This window comes from Epargyreus clarus, unplaced genomic scaffold (genome assembly GCF_041222505.1).
Source record: "Epargyreus clarus isolate Ecla_fem2 unplaced genomic scaffold, WU_Ecla_fem_2.2 ptg000015l, whole genome shotgun sequence".
Lineage (NCBI taxonomy): Eukaryota > Metazoa > Arthropoda > Insecta > Lepidoptera > Hesperiidae > Epargyreus > Epargyreus clarus.
Window position 1 is genome coordinate 8,564,950 of NW_027332223.1, and position 22,167 is coordinate 8,587,116.

General features: G+C 35.5%; 1 protein-coding gene across 1 annotated transcript; it reads right to left on the reverse strand.

Moving 5' to 3' along the window:
- Positions 1-575: 575 nt before the first annotated feature.
- Positions 576-21,453, reverse strand: tefu (Serine/threonine-protein kinase tefu). The gene is made up of 35 exons (XM_073080522.1): positions 21,084-21,453; positions 20,212-20,308; positions 19,547-19,711; positions 19,248-19,471; positions 18,844-18,942; positions 18,348-18,575; positions 17,941-18,065; positions 17,425-17,658; positions 16,139-17,244; positions 15,637-16,061; positions 14,816-15,274; positions 14,295-14,609; positions 13,562-14,127; positions 13,317-13,488; positions 12,838-13,078; positions 12,353-12,591; positions 11,436-11,668; positions 10,767-10,965; positions 9,771-10,065; positions 8,458-8,928; positions 8,090-8,291; positions 7,688-7,853; positions 7,508-7,611; positions 7,281-7,388; positions 6,295-6,527; positions 5,677-5,904; positions 5,254-5,412; positions 4,894-5,000; positions 4,679-4,795; positions 3,853-3,954; positions 3,391-3,578; positions 3,068-3,174; positions 2,829-2,943; positions 2,168-2,301; positions 576-1,423 (listed from the first exon to the last, which is right to left on the reverse strand). The coding sequence occupies exons 1-35, from the start codon at positions 21,285-21,287 to the stop codon at positions 1,254-1,256; spliced, it is 8,337 nt and encodes a 2,778-aa protein (XP_072936623.1). The 5' UTR covers positions 21,288-21,453; the 3' UTR covers positions 576-1,253.
- Between the last annotated feature and the right edge of the window lie 714 nt (positions 21,454-22,167).

A 22,167-nucleotide genomic window follows, 5' to 3' on the forward strand; every position in this document is an offset into this window, starting at 1 on the left:
TCATGAATTTTGTTGGGGTGATGTTAGATTTATCTTTATCACAAGAGCAGAATAATAGATTAGGCCAACCCATGAGTTTTTAAGCCAAAAATCTACTACATACCTACTAATAACTAAATTTTCTATATCAAGACTTCTTTACATCAAGTTTCAATGGTTGTGGACGTTGTGGTAGTGTCACGTTTTTCGTTGTTTTTTTTTTAATTTTTCACAACTTTATTTTAAATTATTTATATATAAGTTTTCCTTTATTTCAAATTATCATTTTTTCTCATATTACTTCAAAAGTATTAGCGGGTTTATGTCACACGAGCTATAAAATAGTATACGATACTTGTGACATACGTAGCCTATTTATTATGTGCACGGCGTTTAACACCTTCGCTGCGCTCGGGCGCTAACTTCACGCCGTGCAATAATAGGCTACTTTAGCCACGCGTATCGTAATGTACTATTTACTTTTTTTAAAGGTTATTGATATAGTGTATTTTAACTGAATGTATTGGATAAAAAGTACGGACATATTGATTTTTGTAGTTAATTTTAGGAGGTAAAATTACGTAATGAAACTACAATTCTGTTGTCATTATATTTATTTATTTATTGAAGGCTTATTTGGCTTAGAACTAGAAATAGCGCACATGATATAATTATGGTCGTTAATTATATTTCAATTCAGTAATGGTCCAAGTATGCCTACACGATACATAGATTTTTTTATTCTGTATTATTTTAAAATTGAGGTAAGAATAAGTGTAACAGAGAGTACAATTAACACGAATAAGTAATTATGGCACATTTCACAATAAGTTCAAATATATATTTTTTATTATTTATATCATATGGACTGAAGAACAGTATTAATTTGCAAGTTTGTTTTTAAGGTGGTACATCCCCTTGTGGCTCGATTCCGGCGGTACTACCGCCACACCTATTTCCGCCTCATAACAGCAGTGTTAAGCGCTGCTGTGTTCTGATTCGAAGGGTTTGGTAAGAGAGACATACTTTTCCGAGGCGTTCCAGCTTAGTCCTCAGGAGTAGCGGCGCATCTGTGGCCGACCTCAGGTAGGAATATCTTATCCTATCTGGGGTTGATTACAGATGTCCATGGGCGGCAGGAGCCACTTACCATCAGATGGATGGCATGCTCGTCTGCTACTCCTATATTATAAAAAAATATATATAAGGAATGAAAAACAGTAGGTAATAAATTGTAAGTTCTGGATTCGTCGCTTGTGTTGCGGTGGGGGGCCTCAGAGGTAGGGTTGCCAGCCGTGGAACAGCCGGCAAAGGTTGGCGGGGTCGGCGGCGGTGCGCAGCAGGCGCGCGGCGTGGCCCGGCGCCGACACCGCGCCGCGCAGCTTGCGCCGCACCGACAGCAGCGCGCGCTCCGCCAGCCCGCCCGACCCCAGCTCCTCCGCACCTGCACACACATTGTATACCACACGTTGTAGCGTATTCATTTCATTATGAAACAAGGGTACACCCGTAAATAACCTTTGGCTGATCTTTGTGATTCCTAAGTGAACTTAATAATTATGTGAGTACACTCTTCAAATCAGAACCCCTTCACCCTGCACACAGCAAATCCCTTCACCCTAATGCTGTACGGCTAAAGATTACTCACTCCTAACAAGAAAATATAAACAGTTTTGACAATTGAATTTTCCCTGTCATCTGTTTTCGTATTTGAAAAATATTTAAAAAAAAAAAGTAGTTTTTAGAGTATTTACGAATGAAACAATATTTCTCCGCACTTTCTTCGATATCACGTTTTTGCACTACATAACTGCACATGTTGGCATTATTGACAATCGGAGACGTAACACATAGGCTAACATGTGTGACTATGTAGTCAGCCATTTAATGGCTTCCTTCAATTACAAGACGGTGAGATATCTAGACTTATCTATGTATACGACAAAAATATTTCCGACAAGGAAAAAAAATTGAAGTGACGATAATAGTTAGTAAGCTTATCCATCAGTACCAAGTTATACATGAAATTAAAAATTAATTTAGCAGTCTCACAAAATTAATCAATTTTCACATACCTAGAATGTAAGAACCAAAAACTAATTTGAAAACCCAAACCTACATTGGAGTCAACAGCTTTAATATTGAGAAATCACATACAACAAATACTCATAATTAAAAAAGAACTTACATTGAACACTATTCTCTCGAAGCTTCTTCTCGGAGACCGCCCACGAGTGCAGCGGGTCGTACAACAATACCTCTAATATCGTTAACAATATTTCCTGGTTGTCTTGAAGCAGTTCTAGTGTTTTCTCACAACATCTGCAACGAAAGGCAAAATAAATAAATAAATAAAATAAGGGTTCATAAAATATGTATGAAAAATGTAATCATGTAATTATGTTTTTTCTAAAATCAATACTTTTCTATTGTGCTTCTGTAAATATGTAAGTAAATCAGACATTGACAAAATTACCAAATTTCTCTAAGTGATATAACACCATTAAAATATTATCTATAATAAAAATAAAAAATTTGAGCCGTCACGGGACGCCTGGCAGATGTGAAACATCGACATTATTTTGTAAAAGTAATATGCAGGAAAGAACATATTGTGATAGGAACTAAATATGTCATAATGATAAAATAAAATATTACGATTTTTTTCCAGATAACGATGACTATTTATTGAATTCGATTGCGCATGGCGACGCGTCGCCACACCGTACACACTACTGCATATAGACTGTATATATATACCATGCGTCGCCACGCCAGAAATCGGTTTTACGTGCGGCTATAGATGTTTCACATCAAAAGTTAAATGACAAATTGAACGCTTCGCTAACCTTCTGAATACTCCTTCAACCCCATTGCATCCAAAGCCCGCTACAATGTCTTGCGTTAAGCGAAACGGTACCGTCTCAGGGGTCCGAAGTGTTTTGCCCAGATCAAATGCAATACCTACAACACGCAAAATTTATTCCAGCGACAAATATTTTACAAATATTTTTTTTTATTCCAAATAGAAAGAAAAAATATAGAAAATTAAATGTATAAGAACACAATATAATCATGTATGCCTTACCAAAATCAATGTGGATCACTTCTGCAGTGCATTTATCAATCAAGATGTTATTCACGTGTCTGTCGCCTAAACCCATGATATATCCAACCATAGATGTCGCAGCCACACTAAAACGTTACTTTTGTTAACAGGTATTCAATCTAAGCTTTCGGTAAGAATTATTATGTAAATACAGAGTTCTGTTCGAATACATGTCACAGAAGTACATAGGGTTTTAGATATAGATAGAATCGTTAATATATATAGATAGATATTATTAATTTATGGAATGAACACAAATAAAAAGTTTTTATTCGTAACTTCGAGTTTATAGTATACACTACCTTCTAGTGTATGCCAGCTTCCTTTCATACCACGCTACCGGGTCAAGATATTTTTCCGTAAAGAAGTAATGGAATATCGGCTTTAGCTGTCTCATAATTTCATTAAACACTCGTAATTTTACATCATTCGATCTTTGCCTTTCGTGGCATTCCACAAGTTTGGATCGCGCTGTTGCGCACGGCATATCCTGTAAAATCACCATAGAGTTAATAATAAACAGAAAGTTCAACTTACACACGTATGTAATTTAGAATTTACGGATTAGATAAATATTATTATTAATATGTTAACCAACAACATTCACATACAAGTAATTTTCGTTCATTCACATGCCATCTGGAACAAATCTCACACAGCTTTAGTCCTAACAAAGATTGTACACTTATGCATTGCAACCTTTGAATACTAAATTAAATATAGTAACACATATACGTGATACGCTAATAGTGTACAAAACTTACTTGTGGGCGCAAACGTGAGTGCGCATCCGCCAGATAGCTCCCCAAGGGCATGGTCCCTTCACACCACTCGAGCACTCCCGACTGGCGGGACATCGGGACCACCTATACAATAATGACACGAACATTATTATATGGCCCTGGTTTTTTTTTTTTTTTTTTTTTTTTTTTTTTTTTTTTTTTTTTTTTTTTTTTTTTTTTATAATATAAGAGTAGCAGACGAGCATGCAGTCCACCTGATGGTAAGTGGCCACTGCCGCCCATGGACATCTTTAATCAACCCCAGATAGGATTAGATATTCCTACCTGAGGTCGGCCACAGATGCGCCGCTACCCCTGAGGACTAAGCTGGAACGCCTCGGAAAAGTCTGTCTCCCTTACCACACCCTTCAAACCGGAACACAGCAGCGCTTAACACTGCTGTTATTAGGTAGAAATAGGTGTGGCGGTGGTGCCGCCGGAGTCGAACCACAAAGGGTTCTACCACCAAGTAAAGTAAGTAGTGGTTTCCTCTCAGATTGACAAGGTTCTAAGTCAAGGTCGACAACGCTGGGTACGGATTCAATTGACTTCATAAATATTTCAGATCTTTGCTTCTTAGAAACAAATGACATCTAAAATTCAAATCTCCGTGGAACTTGAATGCCTGAGCTACGTTATTCAGTCTAAAAAACACTATCAGTTAAGTACATTTAACTAATATGACAATGATTTACGTCTTCTTTACCAAAATTTTATTTACGGAGACCTACAAACGTACGCACACATATATGTAACAGCATTCACACACACACAAACAAAAAGGATAATCTCACACATGTGTACTTACCTTGTACGTGCGAATGTAAAGTTTGTTTCGGTTGGTCACGGGATTTTTCTCCAGTAAAATATTCACAATGCTAAAAACTTGTTGCATCATAGCATCTTGTCTCATGTCATCTTGCCCCTAAAATAATAATGTTATTTGTAATCCAATATAAAATACATAAACAATATAAAATAAAGTACTTCAGTTACTCTATATACATTAAATTAACAAATTACCTTTATCAAAAGAATTTTCTTCTTTCCATCTGATGAGTAACACGATATTTTTTTAGGGTTATTTATTCCACCAACTAACTCGTAATACTTCTCGAAATGTCGTAATGCTAAAAAACAAGAATTCTTAAAATCTGCTTGTAAAATGCTACTGCAAAGTTATAGATTTTTGAAAACTGAAATATTTTGTAATACCACCAAGTAAAGAACTTTAAATGTAGATTGTATGGATAAAAGTACATCGCATTACTACAGATATATCTATTTTTCAATTAACTCAATTTTTTTTTCGATTTTTGCCCAAGTCTCGGATAGACTTATGCGGTTAGTTCGATTCAGTAAACAGTATAAACGTGGACTTACTTATAATATCGGAATAATTTCCATCCTTTCGGACCGGAATGGAGTCAGTGGGCACAGGGATAGACTTCAAATCCTTTATCTTCGCTAGCGGTTCCCGGGACGGCACATCTTTTTTTCGGACTTCCTTGTTCACTTCTAGGTTTGCGAACCTTATTATAGCTGGAAAACAATCATAGTTCAATTTCAAAAATCAAGAACTATGGTAAATTTAATTAGAAAAATTGGGTAATATTTAATTCTATTGTGCTAATTAGCGAATACCCGCGACTTCGTGTGCTCTGGAATAGGGTCTAGAAAAAAATGAAAAGAATTTATGGACCAACTTGGAAATCTGCTCTTTTTCGTGATTGATTAATACATTTAAACGTACAGTTTTTACATTTATAATATGAGTTAGATAATTGAATACTCCGTATACGTTACCGAGGCAGAGCTGCTTCATCTCAGATAGCAGGGGTGCCAACTTAGGACAACGGGTTGGCAACGCCGCCAGCAGCGCGGCCGCCGCTGCCACACGTGGTTCGCCGCTGCTTGGCCCCGCCTCCGCACTCGGCCCCGCCCCTTCACCGCGCTCGCACTTGTCCTGATCGGAGTTCTGCAGGCTGAACAGCATCGGCAGCGTGTGGTGCGGGTGCTCGATCGCGCACCTGCCTGCAAAAATTACAATGGTCGAATTGAACGAATATTGGATTGGATTACGCCCACGTAAATTATAAAGTTGTATCACTCAAACACCTGAGATTCAAAACTAAGAAGAAATATTCGTGCAGTAGATTATCTCTCATACGCACATCTATAGGATTTAAAAAGGAAACGGCTAGAGATCAGCTTTATAGGAGTATAAAGACATAGCTATATTACGCAAAGCCTATTTATTACAGATTAATTATTACGCAAAAATATAATTCTTATAAAATTCATTAGGGATATGGACATGGACAAAAATCTTTAAGTTCGCAGTTCCTTATCCTGAACAATAGCGCATATTCCATTTGAAATAACAAATACTATATTGAACACTGAAATTAAAATAATACATACTAATGATCGCTTTCAAATTAACAGCAAAAGAGGTGTCATCATTGGAAAGTCGCGGGGCTAACTGCGGCAAGACAGTTAAGAACTTCCAGGAGGGGATGGTATGTAACAGCTGAGCCAGGCTGCCGTTCCCCGCGCTCTCCAGGTCTAACCCACAGTTCTCCAGCCACAGCGACACCACTCTGAATATCGACAGGTTGTACTCGTCGCTATTTACCAACGACATCAAATAATACCTGCAATGATAAATATTTATTTATTTATTTTTATTTATTTATTTATTGAACACCAACATAATGTACACTAAACATATTACCAAAGCGTGAAATGATTAGAGAAAATAGGTGAGTGCCATTACAGTTACAGGTGAAGACTGCATGCTATATAAAGAAGCGAGTATATACAATTATAAGGGTGAAGTGAACACGTACACTTGTAGATAATATTTTTAAATATTTGTTTAGACTAATTTTAAACTATTTTTGAACTTGCAAATGTCATGCGTAAAAATGTCAATATCTATACGTTTAGAAACTTCCCGGAATTCGCGAACCATTCTGTTAAGAGGTGCATTCTGACCAAGATTTGAATAACAATGAGTGTCTTCGAAAATATAAAATCTTGACGCTCTGGGTAGTTTACACGGAATAGAAAAGTTTAGCTGTGAAACAAGTTCCGGTTATCAATATTTTTCAGAGGATAAAAAAAAAGAAAATATAGACCTTTTTCATACAGTGATAGAATAATATCTAGTTTTTAAGATCAAATAAGAAAACAAACCGAAATAATTAACTATTAGCACCACTTTGTAAATATTGATTCAATCGACCTTTACAACAATTTCTAAAACTTTGATTAGACACTGGCTAATTTTGACACCAAATGTTACTTAATTTAATTTGCAATAAACATATATATCATGAATTTATTAACGACATTCAATTAACAGTGTTACTTTTTAGTTATTTTCATACGAGTTGTATCTTTACCTCATAGCCAAGATGAGAAAGCTTTGCCTTTCAGTTATAGTGTTGCTTATTTCCGTCTCCTCTATTACGCCAAATGCATTGTTTGTAGCCCATACTCTTCTTTCCTCGCTAAAATTACCCAAATTATGAGACAGTAAGGTACATACAAATATTAGTAGTATTTCTGGCAAATATATGCAATTCGGTAGACTTATGTACGCATTTATGTAATATAAATGCGTTCTTACCCAGTTAACTGCTGTGTACCTCTAAAAGTAGCTGCTGTGTCTTTAATATTTTTCATGCATTTTACTTTGTTTACAAATATTTCGGATTTCATATATGCCGCTACCTGAAAACATATCCCAAAGTATTCAGTAACATTAAAATTTAAATTTGAAACTTAAGAAAATACCTATTGTGCATACCTGTTTGTACTCTTCATCGGCAAATTTAGCGATGTCATATGAAACTTTTGTTTTTGTACGCAAGTCCGCTCCTGTGATTGCCAACTCGAGGCTTTTTTCAAGATATTTGTTAATAATATCTCTGGTGTTCTCTCGCTTGCACTCCGCCATCCAAATTCCATATTGTCTAAAAATAAATTACATTGCTTCCAATATAACCAACGTATGTATTATACCATTAATAATAAGAATGTATATCTTATTTAAGTATTTATATAAATATGTATATAAGTATATCACAACTTCCCATGAAGTGACACTGACACTACGATGCAAATATGGAAAATGCTACCTTGTATAGTATGCACCTGACAAATTATCAAAAAATTAAGATTAATCTTCAAATTATCCAATATATCTCACCTTATAGATTCAGCGGACAGTTGCACAGAAGCGGCAGGATCGGTAACCACGCTATGCAACACGGCTAACGCAATGTCTTTGTGCCCGTCGGCCCAATGCACCTGACTCTCCACCAACGGAACTCTTCCTGACGTGTCGATATCCTTCACCAGTGTCAAGATCCGGTGAGCCATATGTGACATTTCGTTCGATAGACTCAGTTCTAAAAAAAATCAAACTTAAAGTTATGTCTGCCTTACCACACCTGCCAAATGAGGATGCCATGTCGCCCATGTTCTTAAAAGCATAAATATGTGTCTTTGAAATCTATTGTGATTCTTGGTTTATAATTGAATTAAAATTATATGTAGCTCATAAGTAATATTTACCAGCATACCGCAATTGCAACGCTGCAATATCTGCTATGAATGTACCATAATTTTGAGCGGCGTGATCAAGTATTACGCTACGTTGACTTATCAGAGATTCGATGTGGTTGAAGTTGTTATAATATGGCAATTTTTCCACATTCCAGTCACTTATAAAATCACTAATAGATAGTTTTCCACATCTGACGGAGTAATATTGTTCAATATCACGGAATAAATGTAAATTTTCTACAACTTCATAAACGCTTTGGCAGTTCTGCATATTTAAACTCTCGCATAGTTTCGCAACAGCTAGTTTTGCTCCATTTAAAGGCTCGTCTAGTCTAACAGCAAAGTTTTCTGAGGGCCGAATATTTAGACAATCTTTTAAACAAGCGTAACGGTAAGCCTTTAATATGGAAATCGGTTGACACGCAGGTTCACGAAGCTTCATTTTTAATTCTCGCGTATCCACAAAACTGCTCCAGTCACCTGTAAATAAAACTATTTTAACACATCTACATTTTTACAGTAAAAGAGTCATCAACGCATTCTCTACTCTGAAGGAGAGTATCCTTTAGTTTTTTGTCCGCATCTTTTACGTATGCGTAAATGTGCCCTTGTTTATCAGTTAAAATTCCCGTATGTGATATGATTCAAATAGGACTTTACATTTAGATTGCATTTCATACGTTATCTAGTTATCCTATATAAAAACATGGTATGGCATGGTACAGGGTAAAACGGGCTACTTTCAAGATCATGTTAATATGTGCATAATCTTGCATTCGAGTAGGTTCTGTGAGCGGTAAGCACGTATAGTCCGTGTCAAATTGCTAGTTCGCTCTGAATATAGAAATGAGTCGCGTCGCAACAGCAAATTGTACGAGTAGATATCAACGGGACGACGAAAGCGCGGGTTCCACCCGGCACCCATCCGCTGTACCCTGTCGCCCACGGGTACAGCTGTGCTAGTGTGCCCGTACTGTTGTTACAGAGTAAATGCTTGTTGTTGTGTTCGCCCTCATTGGCTCTCTGACTACACATTCGCAACAACTTCAGAGTGGACTAGCAGTTTGGCGTAGACTGTAAAAAATAAGTATAGTCCGCGCCAAAGTTCTAGTCCGCTGTGAAGTTGTTGCGTGCTGGTTTAGTTAGCATATACTCCGTAATTTAAAGGCTCACTATGTATAATACCCCGTGGGCGAGCGCGGGCAGCGGACGGGTGCCAGGGGGCTCGCTCTGTCTTCGTCCCGCTAATATCTACAATTTGCTATTGCGACGCTACTCGTTTCTACATTCGGATCGGCCTAGCAGCTCGGCGAGGACAATACCCAAATAAGCGAGACAGTCGTATCTGATGTCGTCGAGCGCGTCGTCGCGGGGCTCCATGAGCGTGTACTGCAGCGCGAGGTGGTGCAGCGCGGCGCGGCGCAGCGCGGCGGCGGCGGCGCGGCGCAGCGCGGGCGGCGCGCGCGGCCCGGCGCCGGCCAGCGCCGCGTCGTGCGCCCGCAGCGCCGCCGCGTGCGCGCCGCGCCGCGACAGCTCCGCGCGCCGCCCGCCCGCCGCCAGCAGGTGCGCCGTGCCGCAGCCCTCCATCGCGTCCGCCTCGCCGATACACGCAAAGCACTGCACACAAACACGTGTTTACAACGGTAATCCTTACATATAAATGAAATTGGAGTGTCTGTTTTTAATATTGAAGTAACCGCATGCATATGAATATACATACGGTACATGCACCAAAATAACATTTTTTACAATTTTTGTCCGTCTGTTTGTTCAGGCTAATCTCTGAAATGGCTAAACCGATTTTGACGGGGCTTTTATTGGCAGGCAGCTGATGTAATAAGGAGTAACTTAGGATACTTATATTTTAGAACTAGCTGTACCCCGCGGTTTCACCCACATTATTTCTTTTTAAGGCGAATGAAACCGCGGGGCACAACTAGTGGTAAATAAAAAAATACTAATTAAGTAACTTTGGTGCAATTAATAAAATATATTATTATGCATGCAAACAAATTTTAATTCAGCCTAGGACCGATAAACGAATATAAGTACTTAAATAAATCATAGACTTCGTTTTTCGCTAAAGTACATAATTTCCTGCTGCCATGGAATATATTAATTTTGTTTAAAAAGAAAAAGCCCAACTGTTCCATACTAATATAATATATGTTATTTCCATAATAGTAAAATAAAAAATACAAAACAACGCCCAAACACCATTGCGTTCCGATGTGGGATAAAAAGTAAAAATACATTAATTTTTAACAATTTCATGTACAAGACTATACTTTCATTATCTTTATCGAACTCATAAATACCTTTCGAAACATTTCCTGGATTTGCTGGCCGCCATCCAGCGCACTGGTGGCGTCGGGGCTGGCGGGCGGCACGCCCCCATTCTTGGCGATGGCCCACAGCTCTCCGTAGTATATCGCGTCTAAGTGCTGGTCCGCAGCACATGCGGCGTACGCCACTTTGTCATAATCTAGCTTTAGGTAATTATACGTCTGATACGTCCTGAAAACATAATATTTTAACCAACCTTAGATCTAGCCCCGTCATTATCTAATTGATTGATTTAGATTGATCAATTCTCGTCATGTTAATCACAATTTTATTACGTAATTTTAATTTATATCACGGCGTGCGTAAATGGACGTTTTACGCACGCTTCGCGTGCGCAAAACCCCCATTTCCGACCCCGTAATATAAAATTTTATACAACACGCGGACGAAAAATGTTTTTCTGACTCGTGTGATTGCAGTCCTCGCCTGCGGCTCGGCCTGCAAACTCACACTTGTCAGAAAAAAATTTTTCGTCCTCGTATCGTAATGTACTATTATTCATCTGACATTTTAACCGTTCTTATTAACTAAAATAAATAAAAACCTCTTATACAAAGTTTACTCTTTAGACATATATTTATTAAAAGATAAAATGATTTTACAGTTAATAGTGTCTAATTAATATGAGAATTATAATATACCTCGTTTCATAAAGTGGAGCTTGTACACGAACAAAGTTGACTATATTTAACAGGTAATGCACGATCACTTTTTGGTCATAATCCAATGTGATTTCAATTTTACTCTTAAGTATTGCGTCACAAATATGCTCAAGTAACTTATTCAATTGAAGACTTATTAAGTTTCCTACTCCACATGTATAATTGAGTATCAGGCCTATTAAAGGCGGTAATATCTCGCTGCAGACAGCAGGCTGTAATTAATTAATTAGATGTGATCAATTCACTGCACAAATACCTTAAGACTGTTTGTCCACTGCACCGTCACCGAGCCGATATCGAGAACGAGATTATTTTGGGCCGATTTTAATTATGTCGTGACAGCGATAGTTTGTCCACTGCGACCGATATCGGCGGCTTATTTTGTTCCAGCTGTCACTCGTGTGACGGCAGTGTATGGACAAGTTCCAATATATTTTACATTGCCGGCACATCGGCCCGTCAAAAACTCGGTGCCGATCTACTCGGAAGGCGGCCGAGATGCCCGTGCTCGGGTGACGGACGTGCGGTGGGCAAGCTGCTATAGTAAACGTGTGTACGCTACTTCGGCGCCGTCATTAATTATCGGTATCGGCTCGGTATCGGTTGTCGGTGGACAAACAGCGTAATTCCAACAATGATATAAAAATTATAATTTTTTAACGATATTTTTTTGACTATCCTTTCTTATAAATTTTACGTTATACTTTAAATGAAGGCTATATATAACGCATTCTCCAATATTATATCAACAAAAAATTGTAAAAAAAAAATAAAAAATCAGCCTTTAAAACTTTTGAACTCAACATTTCGTCCATATCCATATTAACCAATATTAAGAGTGTGGGACGGGCGTGTTTGTGCAAGTGCGTGATTTTTCGTGCAAACATTTTTGTTACCTTGGTCATGCACAGCTCGCGTAGTGAGCCCATATAATTTGTTGGGGCGACGAGTACATCTAAGAAAGAAACAGTTATTCGGGTAACCCATTGTGCGTGCGTCTCATCGCCCGGCAACCAATAATCAGCTTTACTATATTTTTGATTTAGCTTAGCAGAATCAACTGGGAACTTGATTGATGTTTTACTGTCCGGCTGCGAAAGGCAGCTTAGCACATTTTTGTCTATAACGCCATAATCTGAAATTTGAGAGTAATTTGTTTAACATCTACGCTCGAGCGATCATTTAATATAATAAGAATAATATTGTTTAATTACGCCTAGCCAATGGTTGTGTATGTGTTAGGATTTTTTACATAAACAGATTAATTTATACCAATACATATACACTACCATTTGATTAAAACTATTCTTACTTCTGATAAAGATCTCCCCTGTTACTTAAAAAAACTATTTTATTTTAAAATATCTAAATAAGTTCTTACCCAGCGCGTTTCTGCCATCAGCAAATTTCAAAATATGACTAATGGCATCGATAACTTTATTGCAAGTGGATGGATTTTCATTGAAAAGAATATCTGAACATGCCTTCAACGCAACATTCGCAAAATATTGTTTGGGCGGTGTTTTCAGGATTTTGTTTGTGTTCACAGGAGACACCGTTACTAATGTTTTTATATCGTAAGTACCAATCTCTGCCAGGCAGTTACATGCTTCGACTTTCATCTGAAACATATAATGATATATCACATTTTATGACAGTACAATGAAATATTTCATATTTTTTTTTTATATTTCATATTTATATCAAAGTTTCATACGAAAACAAAATTTCGGAACTATAATCTAACTTCATATATTATAGTGTAGGTAGTAGTTAAGACATTGTCAATTATCGATCTTTGATAGAACATCGGATAGACTGATTTATTAATAACGAGTATAGTATACAAGTGTACAGTACCTTCGCGTCGTTGGAGGACTTTATGATGTTGCTAAGAGCGGATATCATTCGATGGATTACACTCGCTTCACAATCCTCGGAGAACCCTTTCACGCTCAGATCATCACAAAGAACATTTACGAAATGGCGATTCGCTCTCACAAAACTCCTAATGTTTATGAGAGTTTCAATGCTGGAAACAATAATTGAATAAATGTATTCAATGATAAATATAATTTTAACTGAATGTTACAGGTAAACCTTACCTAGTATGACATAAACCCGACGTATACGATTCTAGTTTCTTCTTGAAGCTCTCTTTAGTTTCACTTTGGCTGCTTCCGACATCGCCTCGGGTAATTTCAGAAACGAAGTCTACCTCGTCGTGGCCATCTCCAAAATATTTTTTCACATCCACTTTTAGATACCTCAGGAGCGAGTCACATTCTATATCAAACCCTTCTTCTTTTTTAATGGTTAACACTGATACTGCTTTTGATAAAACTGCTATCTGTAGGACCCGTATATCGTGAACCGCTACTTTTACAATGACTTTGTGGAGACCTTCTACAAATATTTTAACTTCCTTCTTAGTATTCGAACCCTGAACAGCGTGAAGGAGACTGACACAGGCGAAGTTACAAAGTATTACGTCGGACGGGCCTCCCAGGGGTATGGTCTCTATGAAAGTCAGGTATGAGTGTAAGAACAGAACTCTGAATTCAAACACCTTCTCCTGAAAAATTCTACTACAAAGTTTGAACAATATATGCAGGACAGCTAAGGGTTGTTCTTTACAAAGAAAGTATATTATATCGCCGTCTACAATTTCCTGCAATAAATTAAAACAATAAAATTAAAAAACAACTTCTTATGTTATCATTATTAAAATTATTAATTTACTAATACAGGTAAGTATTATATAAGCATATAAAAATAAGATATGAATTAAATAAATAAGGTATTTACTAGTAAATAACTATCTGTTTATTTACTTACGCCAAAATATTCTAGGATCGCAAGAAACACTTCCTTTGTGTAGGTAAATGTGTTACCCGATTGAATATTCACATTATATAGTTCTTGCGCTTGGCTAGGATCATACAAGTTACTCGCAACCAATAAAACCAGTTCTCCCAAGTTCTCAACAAACAAATTGTTCCACTTCTCATCTTTTAATAGCAACCTAGTGTCCTGTAGTAGTTTATTCGCATCGCTGCCTGTTACTTTCGTTCCAAGATGATTTATATTAACGTTATACTTTTCGGCAACTATATAAGGCAGGCATAAGCTAATTATGTTACTAAAGCACATCTGAAAATAAAAAAAAAATATGTACAGTTGTAGTAGTTATTTCTAAAAATTAATATCTTTAGGCAAGTGTATCAATGAATTGACAGTTCCATAAACCTAGGCATATTTTGTATATAACTACAATTTAATTTTATCATACAGCTTTTAATATATTTTATTATGATTAGTAGCAAATTAATTGTATACCTACTATATTAATTGTATACCTCGATAATGTTCTCCACGGATGTCTTCCTTTTTTCCGCGGCGCATTTCAACTTAATGCTACTCTGTATATCTCCTTTCTTGAACCAGAGAATATCGGCAGCTATGAGCCACTTTATATGTTTCTCCAAAAACGGCTCCATAGAATCAAATCCAAACAAGTACATAGGAAACACGTCAAGATGTTTCTTTTTCATAAACCAATAGTACAGTACGTTGATCATATTGTTATTCAAGTAAAGTCCAACGGAGTTCGATGTTATTTCGTTTGTCAGGAGACTCAGTACTAATTTGACCAACGATCTATTTAAAGACTTTTCTGATTGAAGAGTAACCAATTTCATGATTACATCGTGCACCAAGCATGGTTTAGCTTGTACCAAACCATAAAAGCCATGGAGTAATGTGGAGGTGCGGTTAGCTGATTCATCTGCCAATACAGATTCATTTTGGCTTGGAACCTAGAAGAAAACAACATAATCAACAGACATAGATAAGTATACATATCTCACCGCCTTGTAATTGAAGGAAGCCAATAAATGGCTGAAATGGCTGAAAATTCTGTAAGCCATTTAATGACAGTCATGGTGTAATTTACGCGGAACAAAATATCGTTTCATTCGTAAATAATCTAAAAACTATATTTTTTTAATATTTTTCAAACACGAAAATAGATGACAGTGACAATTTCAATTGTTAAAACTGGTTATATTTTCTTGTTAGGGAGTGAGTAATGTTTACTAATCTATGTCAACACACTATATGTATGAGTAAAATAAATCTACAATAAAAAAGTAATAAATATGTAAATGTAGTTACTTACATCAATCACGAATATATCCGTTAATCGTTCCATATAACACTTTATATCAGTGTTAGAAAACTTGGAACCTATAATTTTTAATAAATAGCAAGAGAATATTCGCATATTATGAATTGGCCCGCTAACATTATTGATCAGGATCTCCTTGAATGAATTCTCATGCTCAAAGTTCTGTTCATAATTTATTTTGATAATTTTGGCCATACATTCATATACCAACACAGCTGTGCATGGGGGATAATAATTGTTGGTACATCGTTGTAAGTAACTCTTGATCATTATAATAATATTCTTCTTCATGTCATCATCTGCATTCATCCAGATTCGATCGAGCCTTTGCAGCAATAGTTTGAGCAAACGTTGGGATGCCCTGGGATTCCTAAATAAATTCTTGCATATATCCAGCATAAGGGTGAATGTCAATTCTGTAACACACACAAACTTATTTCATTATTAACTGTGTAAAGTTAATGTTATCTTAAATATCTTATGTGTAAAATACCTTGAGGCGGATCTTCCACTTCAGGCTCATTCAATAACTCAATGCATCTAAAAGCGCAGTCCACGTCGCAATTTAATTCAAAATCGTATAAATCTGAGTTTAATATACAACCAAGTAACTCATTCGTGAACAATTCACGTTTTCTGCAATATTCTGCGAGCAATAATATGCAATTGTATCTCAGTGTTCTTGTACTTATCTCCATGTCATCCTCTTCGTACATAACTTCTTCATTAGCCATGTCGGTGGCTAATATGTTGTTGATGCATTGGAAGCAATCCTTATCGATATTCTCACGTACTTTAGAATTCAGCATTGCGTGATAATTGTTATGTAATATCGCTTGGACACATTGTAATAACATTATTTTGTGCCTAATTGATGTATTACTTTTCAGTGTGTATTTTAAGGCTGCATACATTTGTTTTAAGGCGTCGTTGAGCATACCAAATACGTTGATAGATTCAACGTCCGTTACCGACATCGTGGTATATGTCACAATGCCGTCAATATAGTGCAAAATCAAATGCAAAAATTTGGTATGTTCCATTATTGTTGATATTTCTCTTCTACCTAATTTCATAACATTTTGTTTCAAGATTTGTTCTAGCTTCTCATGTATTACAGACGAAACTTCAATATTTATTTCTACTTTATTCTGTAAAACTTCTTTTTGTCTGATAGCTGGCTTCTTTGGACCCTCAAATTCACTAAACAATACGCTTTTGTCGATTGTGTGAAATAATGTAGTGTATAAGGTGTCATGTTCAGATGATTCCACCTCAGAATTATTTAAAATAACATTTTCATTTGTTGCCAATACCACTAAAATTTCTTTAAGTTTCAAGAGTTCAAGCTCAGTAATTTTATCTTGTATCAACCACTTTAGGCATTTTAATTTTATTTCTGGAGAACAACATTTGCTATAAAATTTATTGATAATACAAATCAACGTTTTCAAACTGTAATCATTTACAGGCATTCGCTCTTCCAAATATAGAATAAATAGTGGTTCCACTTGTTGATAGTTAATGATACTCAGTTTAATCATCGCGAGCATTACCGTGTGAACAGCTTTGTGGAACGGACTTTTCACTCCAGATTTTCTAAAAGAAGCAACAAATGTATAAAATATTAGTCACTGCACTCTTTTATCTAACAAAAATAAAACACAGTAAATCGTTTTTATGCATACATGCAATAATATTGTTATAAGCAGCACTATTTCTTTTCACTTATACTGCTTCGAGACAGTTGATTTTTAATAAAAAATGAGAATTACACACCTCACACACGAGTTCCATAACGATAAAATACATTCGAAGTGGTCTAGTAATCCGTTGTCTTGTTGCGATGTTAAATGATCTATAGTAAGACATGCCAAATCCTCATAATCTTGCCAATTTATCTTTGTTGTATCATCATTTAAAATCTTTTCAAGAACTTTTAGTAGAGACGCATATTCGTCTAAAGTGACTAGACGACCGAAATTATTTACGTATGAACGTATTATTCCAACCCTGTAAAATTTAAACAAATAATACATTTAAAAATTTGAATTTTAAATGACAATTATATAATTATCTGCAATTGTCTATCAAAGAAAAATTACAATATTGATAAATTACTACTACTGTACTTTGAGTAAAACATGATACACTACAGGCTCTATGTGTCTATAAGATTTTTAAAAAACAATGGAACTTCTTTAAAATGGCTATATTATAGAACAATATAAGTCAATTTAATGCAATAAGTTGGCTTTGATTTTTTAATAATTAAAACAAATGTATAATATTTACCAAGGTAAATGATTTCCTTTTAGTTCACTAATAAGATCTCTGAAGCATCTGTTGGTATTTGAAGATACTCTCTGCTTTTTTGATGAATTAGCACAATTATCTTCATTTCCTGAAGACTGGAATATCTATGTCAAAATAAAGTTGGTATATAATTATACAAATTATTTACGTTTGTTATATCTTAAACATGAGTACGCCGAAGTCAAATAGATTTTATGTTACATGCCTATAACTCTTTTATCTCAATCATATAAGAGGCTATCAGTCTGTAGTCCCAGCTATGTATGTCCATATATGAATTACTAATGTCGGCCTTATTCTCTGCCACCTTCATATTATTATGACAAAAATACAACTGACTGAATGTGATTAATGAGTCATTTATACACTTTTATTATATACATTACTTGATTCATTATGGCTGCAGCCACATAACAAAAATGTGGGCATTGCTTCATCGAAACATCCAGTTGCTTCTGTTTATAAGCAATTTCTGAGCAGACAATTTCCAAGATGCTGTTGAGATGCTTATTCCAGATGTCCCAATTGTGCGCCAAACTTCCAGCCGTGCCTTGCGTCCGCCCTTGGGGGTGATGTAGCATGACTGCCATTTCCAACAGCTTGAATAGTGAAGACTGAAATATCAATAGTAATAAATGAATAATATTTATTAGGATTTCATTGGTTCATACTGCGGCATCTATTTCAATTAGAGATTCCTCTGAATTTACGTCATAAGGAAAATTGTGCATATGGTCAAAATGAATTGAATATTGGAATTTAGCAATAATCATTTATAAAATGATAATAACTCATTGAATTGGAATGTCTTAACAATTTTTCTATAATAATGGTACTTTTACAAGTAATACTACATAGAATTAATATTCAATAAAACATTACCTTCGTTTTCTGATCTATATTTTGATTATAAAATTGAAATATTGATGGTAACACATGCTCACTGAATTCACACACAGTCAAGCGACATTCTGTAGATAGCTGCAAGCAGACATTCATGAAATAGTAAACTGAATATTGCAAAAGACAATAAGTTGAATAATAATTATGATTCACATTATATACATACTGCAAATTATGGTAACAAGATTCCATACATTGAGATTGTGAGATCATTGTATAAGACAGCATTTCAAAGAAAAAAATCACTAACTTTGTTTAGTTTTTTTTTAACTTACAACCAGTTTAAGGTTTAATGTACCTCTTTGTTTCAAGTAAAATGGCATATTCAAACCAACTTCAGACAGAATGGTTTTGAAGACTATCATGCTACTTAAGTTACTTACCGTTTCTAATATTAAAATGGTAATTTCAATTTCTTGCACCTTATTATCACTGGCAAATTTCACAAGATAATCTCCTATTTTTGATAAGGAATCTCTTAGTGGAATTATGAATTGGCAATAACTGGTTGCTTTTTTTATGATGAGCCAAACAAGTTTCAATTTCATCACATTGTCTAACATGGATGTGTTGGAAAAACATGCAGAAATGCAGGCATCCAACAGATCTAATAACAAACAAAGGAAAATAAACAACAAAAAAATTATTTTAAAATTTCTGAAATACAATAAGATTAACTTACTTTCCCATGTTGCTGGTGAAAAATAAACCAAATAATTGTCCTTTGGCAAAATATGTTTATACAGGACTGTCAAATATGCATCACCAATTGCAGTAGCTAGCCGATTGTCAGCTAGTATGAGCAAACATGCCTCAGTAAATTTCTCGCATTTTATGTATGCAGAACCTAAAAATGCAGACATTTTTAAATAAAAACTAAAAACCACGCTAAAATCGCACATGGAAAATCGTTAATCCTGATTCCTGATGAGGAGAATGGGATAAAATTATTAAAATCATGTATTGTCATCGGTCCTTGATAATTCAAAATTTTAAATTAATCAGACCGTTCAAAGTGGGTAAAAATCGAGTTCAAAGATTCTGTTACATACATATATAGATACAACCCAAGCTAATAAAAGTGTGGTAAAAAGTGATTTAAACATTTGAAACACATTGTTGTACACAATTGATAGAACTTCAAAGAAGCTACATTGGTGGCAACAAATTTAAATTACATGATTATTGTATAGATTTGTTGAAAATAAATGTAAATGTTATGCTTCTGTATCTTTTCCTTGTACTTTTGCTCTATAATATAGAAATACCAACATATATTGTTCGCATTTCTATATATATCTAAAATATCCAAATTAATATAAAGACATTTATAATTTTTTCAATTACCATTATTAGCACCTGTTACACAAAGATTTAAAAGACTTGTGCAAAGCGGTGCAGTAACTGTGTGAAAAGTCTTGCTAGTTTCAAATTTTTCAGTTTCCTGAAACAAAATAATTTGATTTCGATTTCAGTTTTTAACGTGCAGCATGTACAATGTTATGCGTAACTCCATAACTTAACTGATCTGGAGTAAGTATTATCTTTATTTTAGATATTGGCAGTTGTGGATCAAGAATAGCTAAGGTAGTCCAATTCCACGTCCCTAAATTTAATATCATGTATGTCCATCAGAAATACAAATAGAACATCAACAAGTACTCTTTATTTACACACCATAATACTAGGAACACATAAAATACAGTATTAGAGACGTTATACAAAAAGGTGGTCTTATTGCTAATCAGTAATTTCTTCCAGACAACCTTTGGGACAAAGTTAAAGATATATAAGACATTAAGAAGGTAGAGTGTACACACAAAGAAGAAAGTATATAACTAAATACATTTCACAAATCTTATGTAAATGGTATAACAAAGGTATAATAGGTACACTAAGAAGATGGTCATGGGCTAAGTGGAGGTAGTTGAAACGACGTTTAAGATAAAGAGTATTTGGATCAAATAGCATGCAGTAAAGAAGTGAAAGGATATGGGCATTCCGACGAAAGCAAATAAGGAGTTGAGTTGAGTTGAGTTTAGTGCTGTATTCTGAAATGTGGTCATATTTAAAATGGAAATAGGAGGACCTAAGAACTAAAAGTCTCTACTCAAATGAAATTTTATGTAATTTTTACACTACAAGGAGATAGGATACCTGACATTAAGTGGGGCACCGATGCCCGTAAATATTTCCAACAGCAGAAGTATTAAGATTACCTTTATAATATATGAATGTATGTCATCAAAAACATGATTCCAGCCATATCCCTTCTTTCGCTTCGTATTCTGTGTTAATAACGAAGGCACAGCTTTACCCGTTTCCAAATACTTCTTTAGAGATTCAGCAGCCTTTTTCCTCTCATTAGCACGATTGGACATTAGATTTCCGCATATTTCCCTTATTTCTGTTTCCAAACTCATACTGCTGATTCTTCCACCTCACATACTAGACACAATATATTACGAAAAAAATAGTCTACACTTCTTTTGCACTCTCTTACAAGAAAAAAGGGTGAAATGAAACATTAGATATTAAAATTGTATTGATAATAATCGTTATTTATGAGCCATTTAGCCCGATAAGACACCGGGGGGTTCCCGGGGACGGGGACGGGGGGGGGGGATGTGCCGAGTCAAGTCGACTCGAGTCAGTACTCGAGTACTTACATAAACTCGCATACTCGAGTACTAATAAGTGTGTTACTCGAATACTGACAGTACTCGTACACTGACTCCAGTCTTATGTACCTGATATAGACAAACGAATGAATGCAGCAGGAATCGTGCAAGTAACAACTTGATTAATTTATTTTAGAAAGTGCCGTTTTTGTTTTGGTCTTCCATGCTATTGGACTGTGTGTTACAAAGTACTCGAGTAACAAATGCGAGTACATTTTGAATACTCTGGACTCGAGTACTGACTCGATTCTTTTTTATATGAGTACTAAAGTACTCGAATACCAGAAATGGACGACTCGGTACATCATTACCGGTGACAGGCGACAGATTTCTTTTTTAATTATTTTTACGGCCTTAGTTTCTCGCCTTTCAGCCACAGGTGACAGACAGACAGCATGTACTAGTGTTGTGAGAATAGATGTAACGATAATTCGATACTAATACCGATACGATAATATCAGAAAAGTTAAAATATAAATATTGTTATAATTTAGTTTAAAACGACAAAACTGGTAAATGCGTAAAACTCTTGGGTCGACTTAATGTAAACTTTAAAAAAAATTAACAAAAAAATACAACCGAATTCTATGTCGCTACAAAGAAAAAAAAATGTTGGTTTAGT

What these genes read in the sequence shown, in the direction of transcription:
- tefu (XM_073080522.1), bottom strand. Translation starts at nt 21,287, where the DNA reads ATGAGTTTGGAAACAGAAATAAGGGAAATATGCGGAAATCTAATGTCC. An exon ending in TACATTCATATATTATAAAG is followed by an intron (nt 20,309 to 21,083) that starts GTAATCTTAATA and finishes ATTTTGTTTCAG; the next exon opens with GAAACTGAAAAATTTGAAAC. An exon ending in GATGAAGCAGCTCTGCCTCG is followed by an intron (nt 5,413 to 5,676) that starts GTAACGTATACG and finishes ATTGTTTTCCAG; the next exon opens with CTATAATAAGGTTCGCAAAC.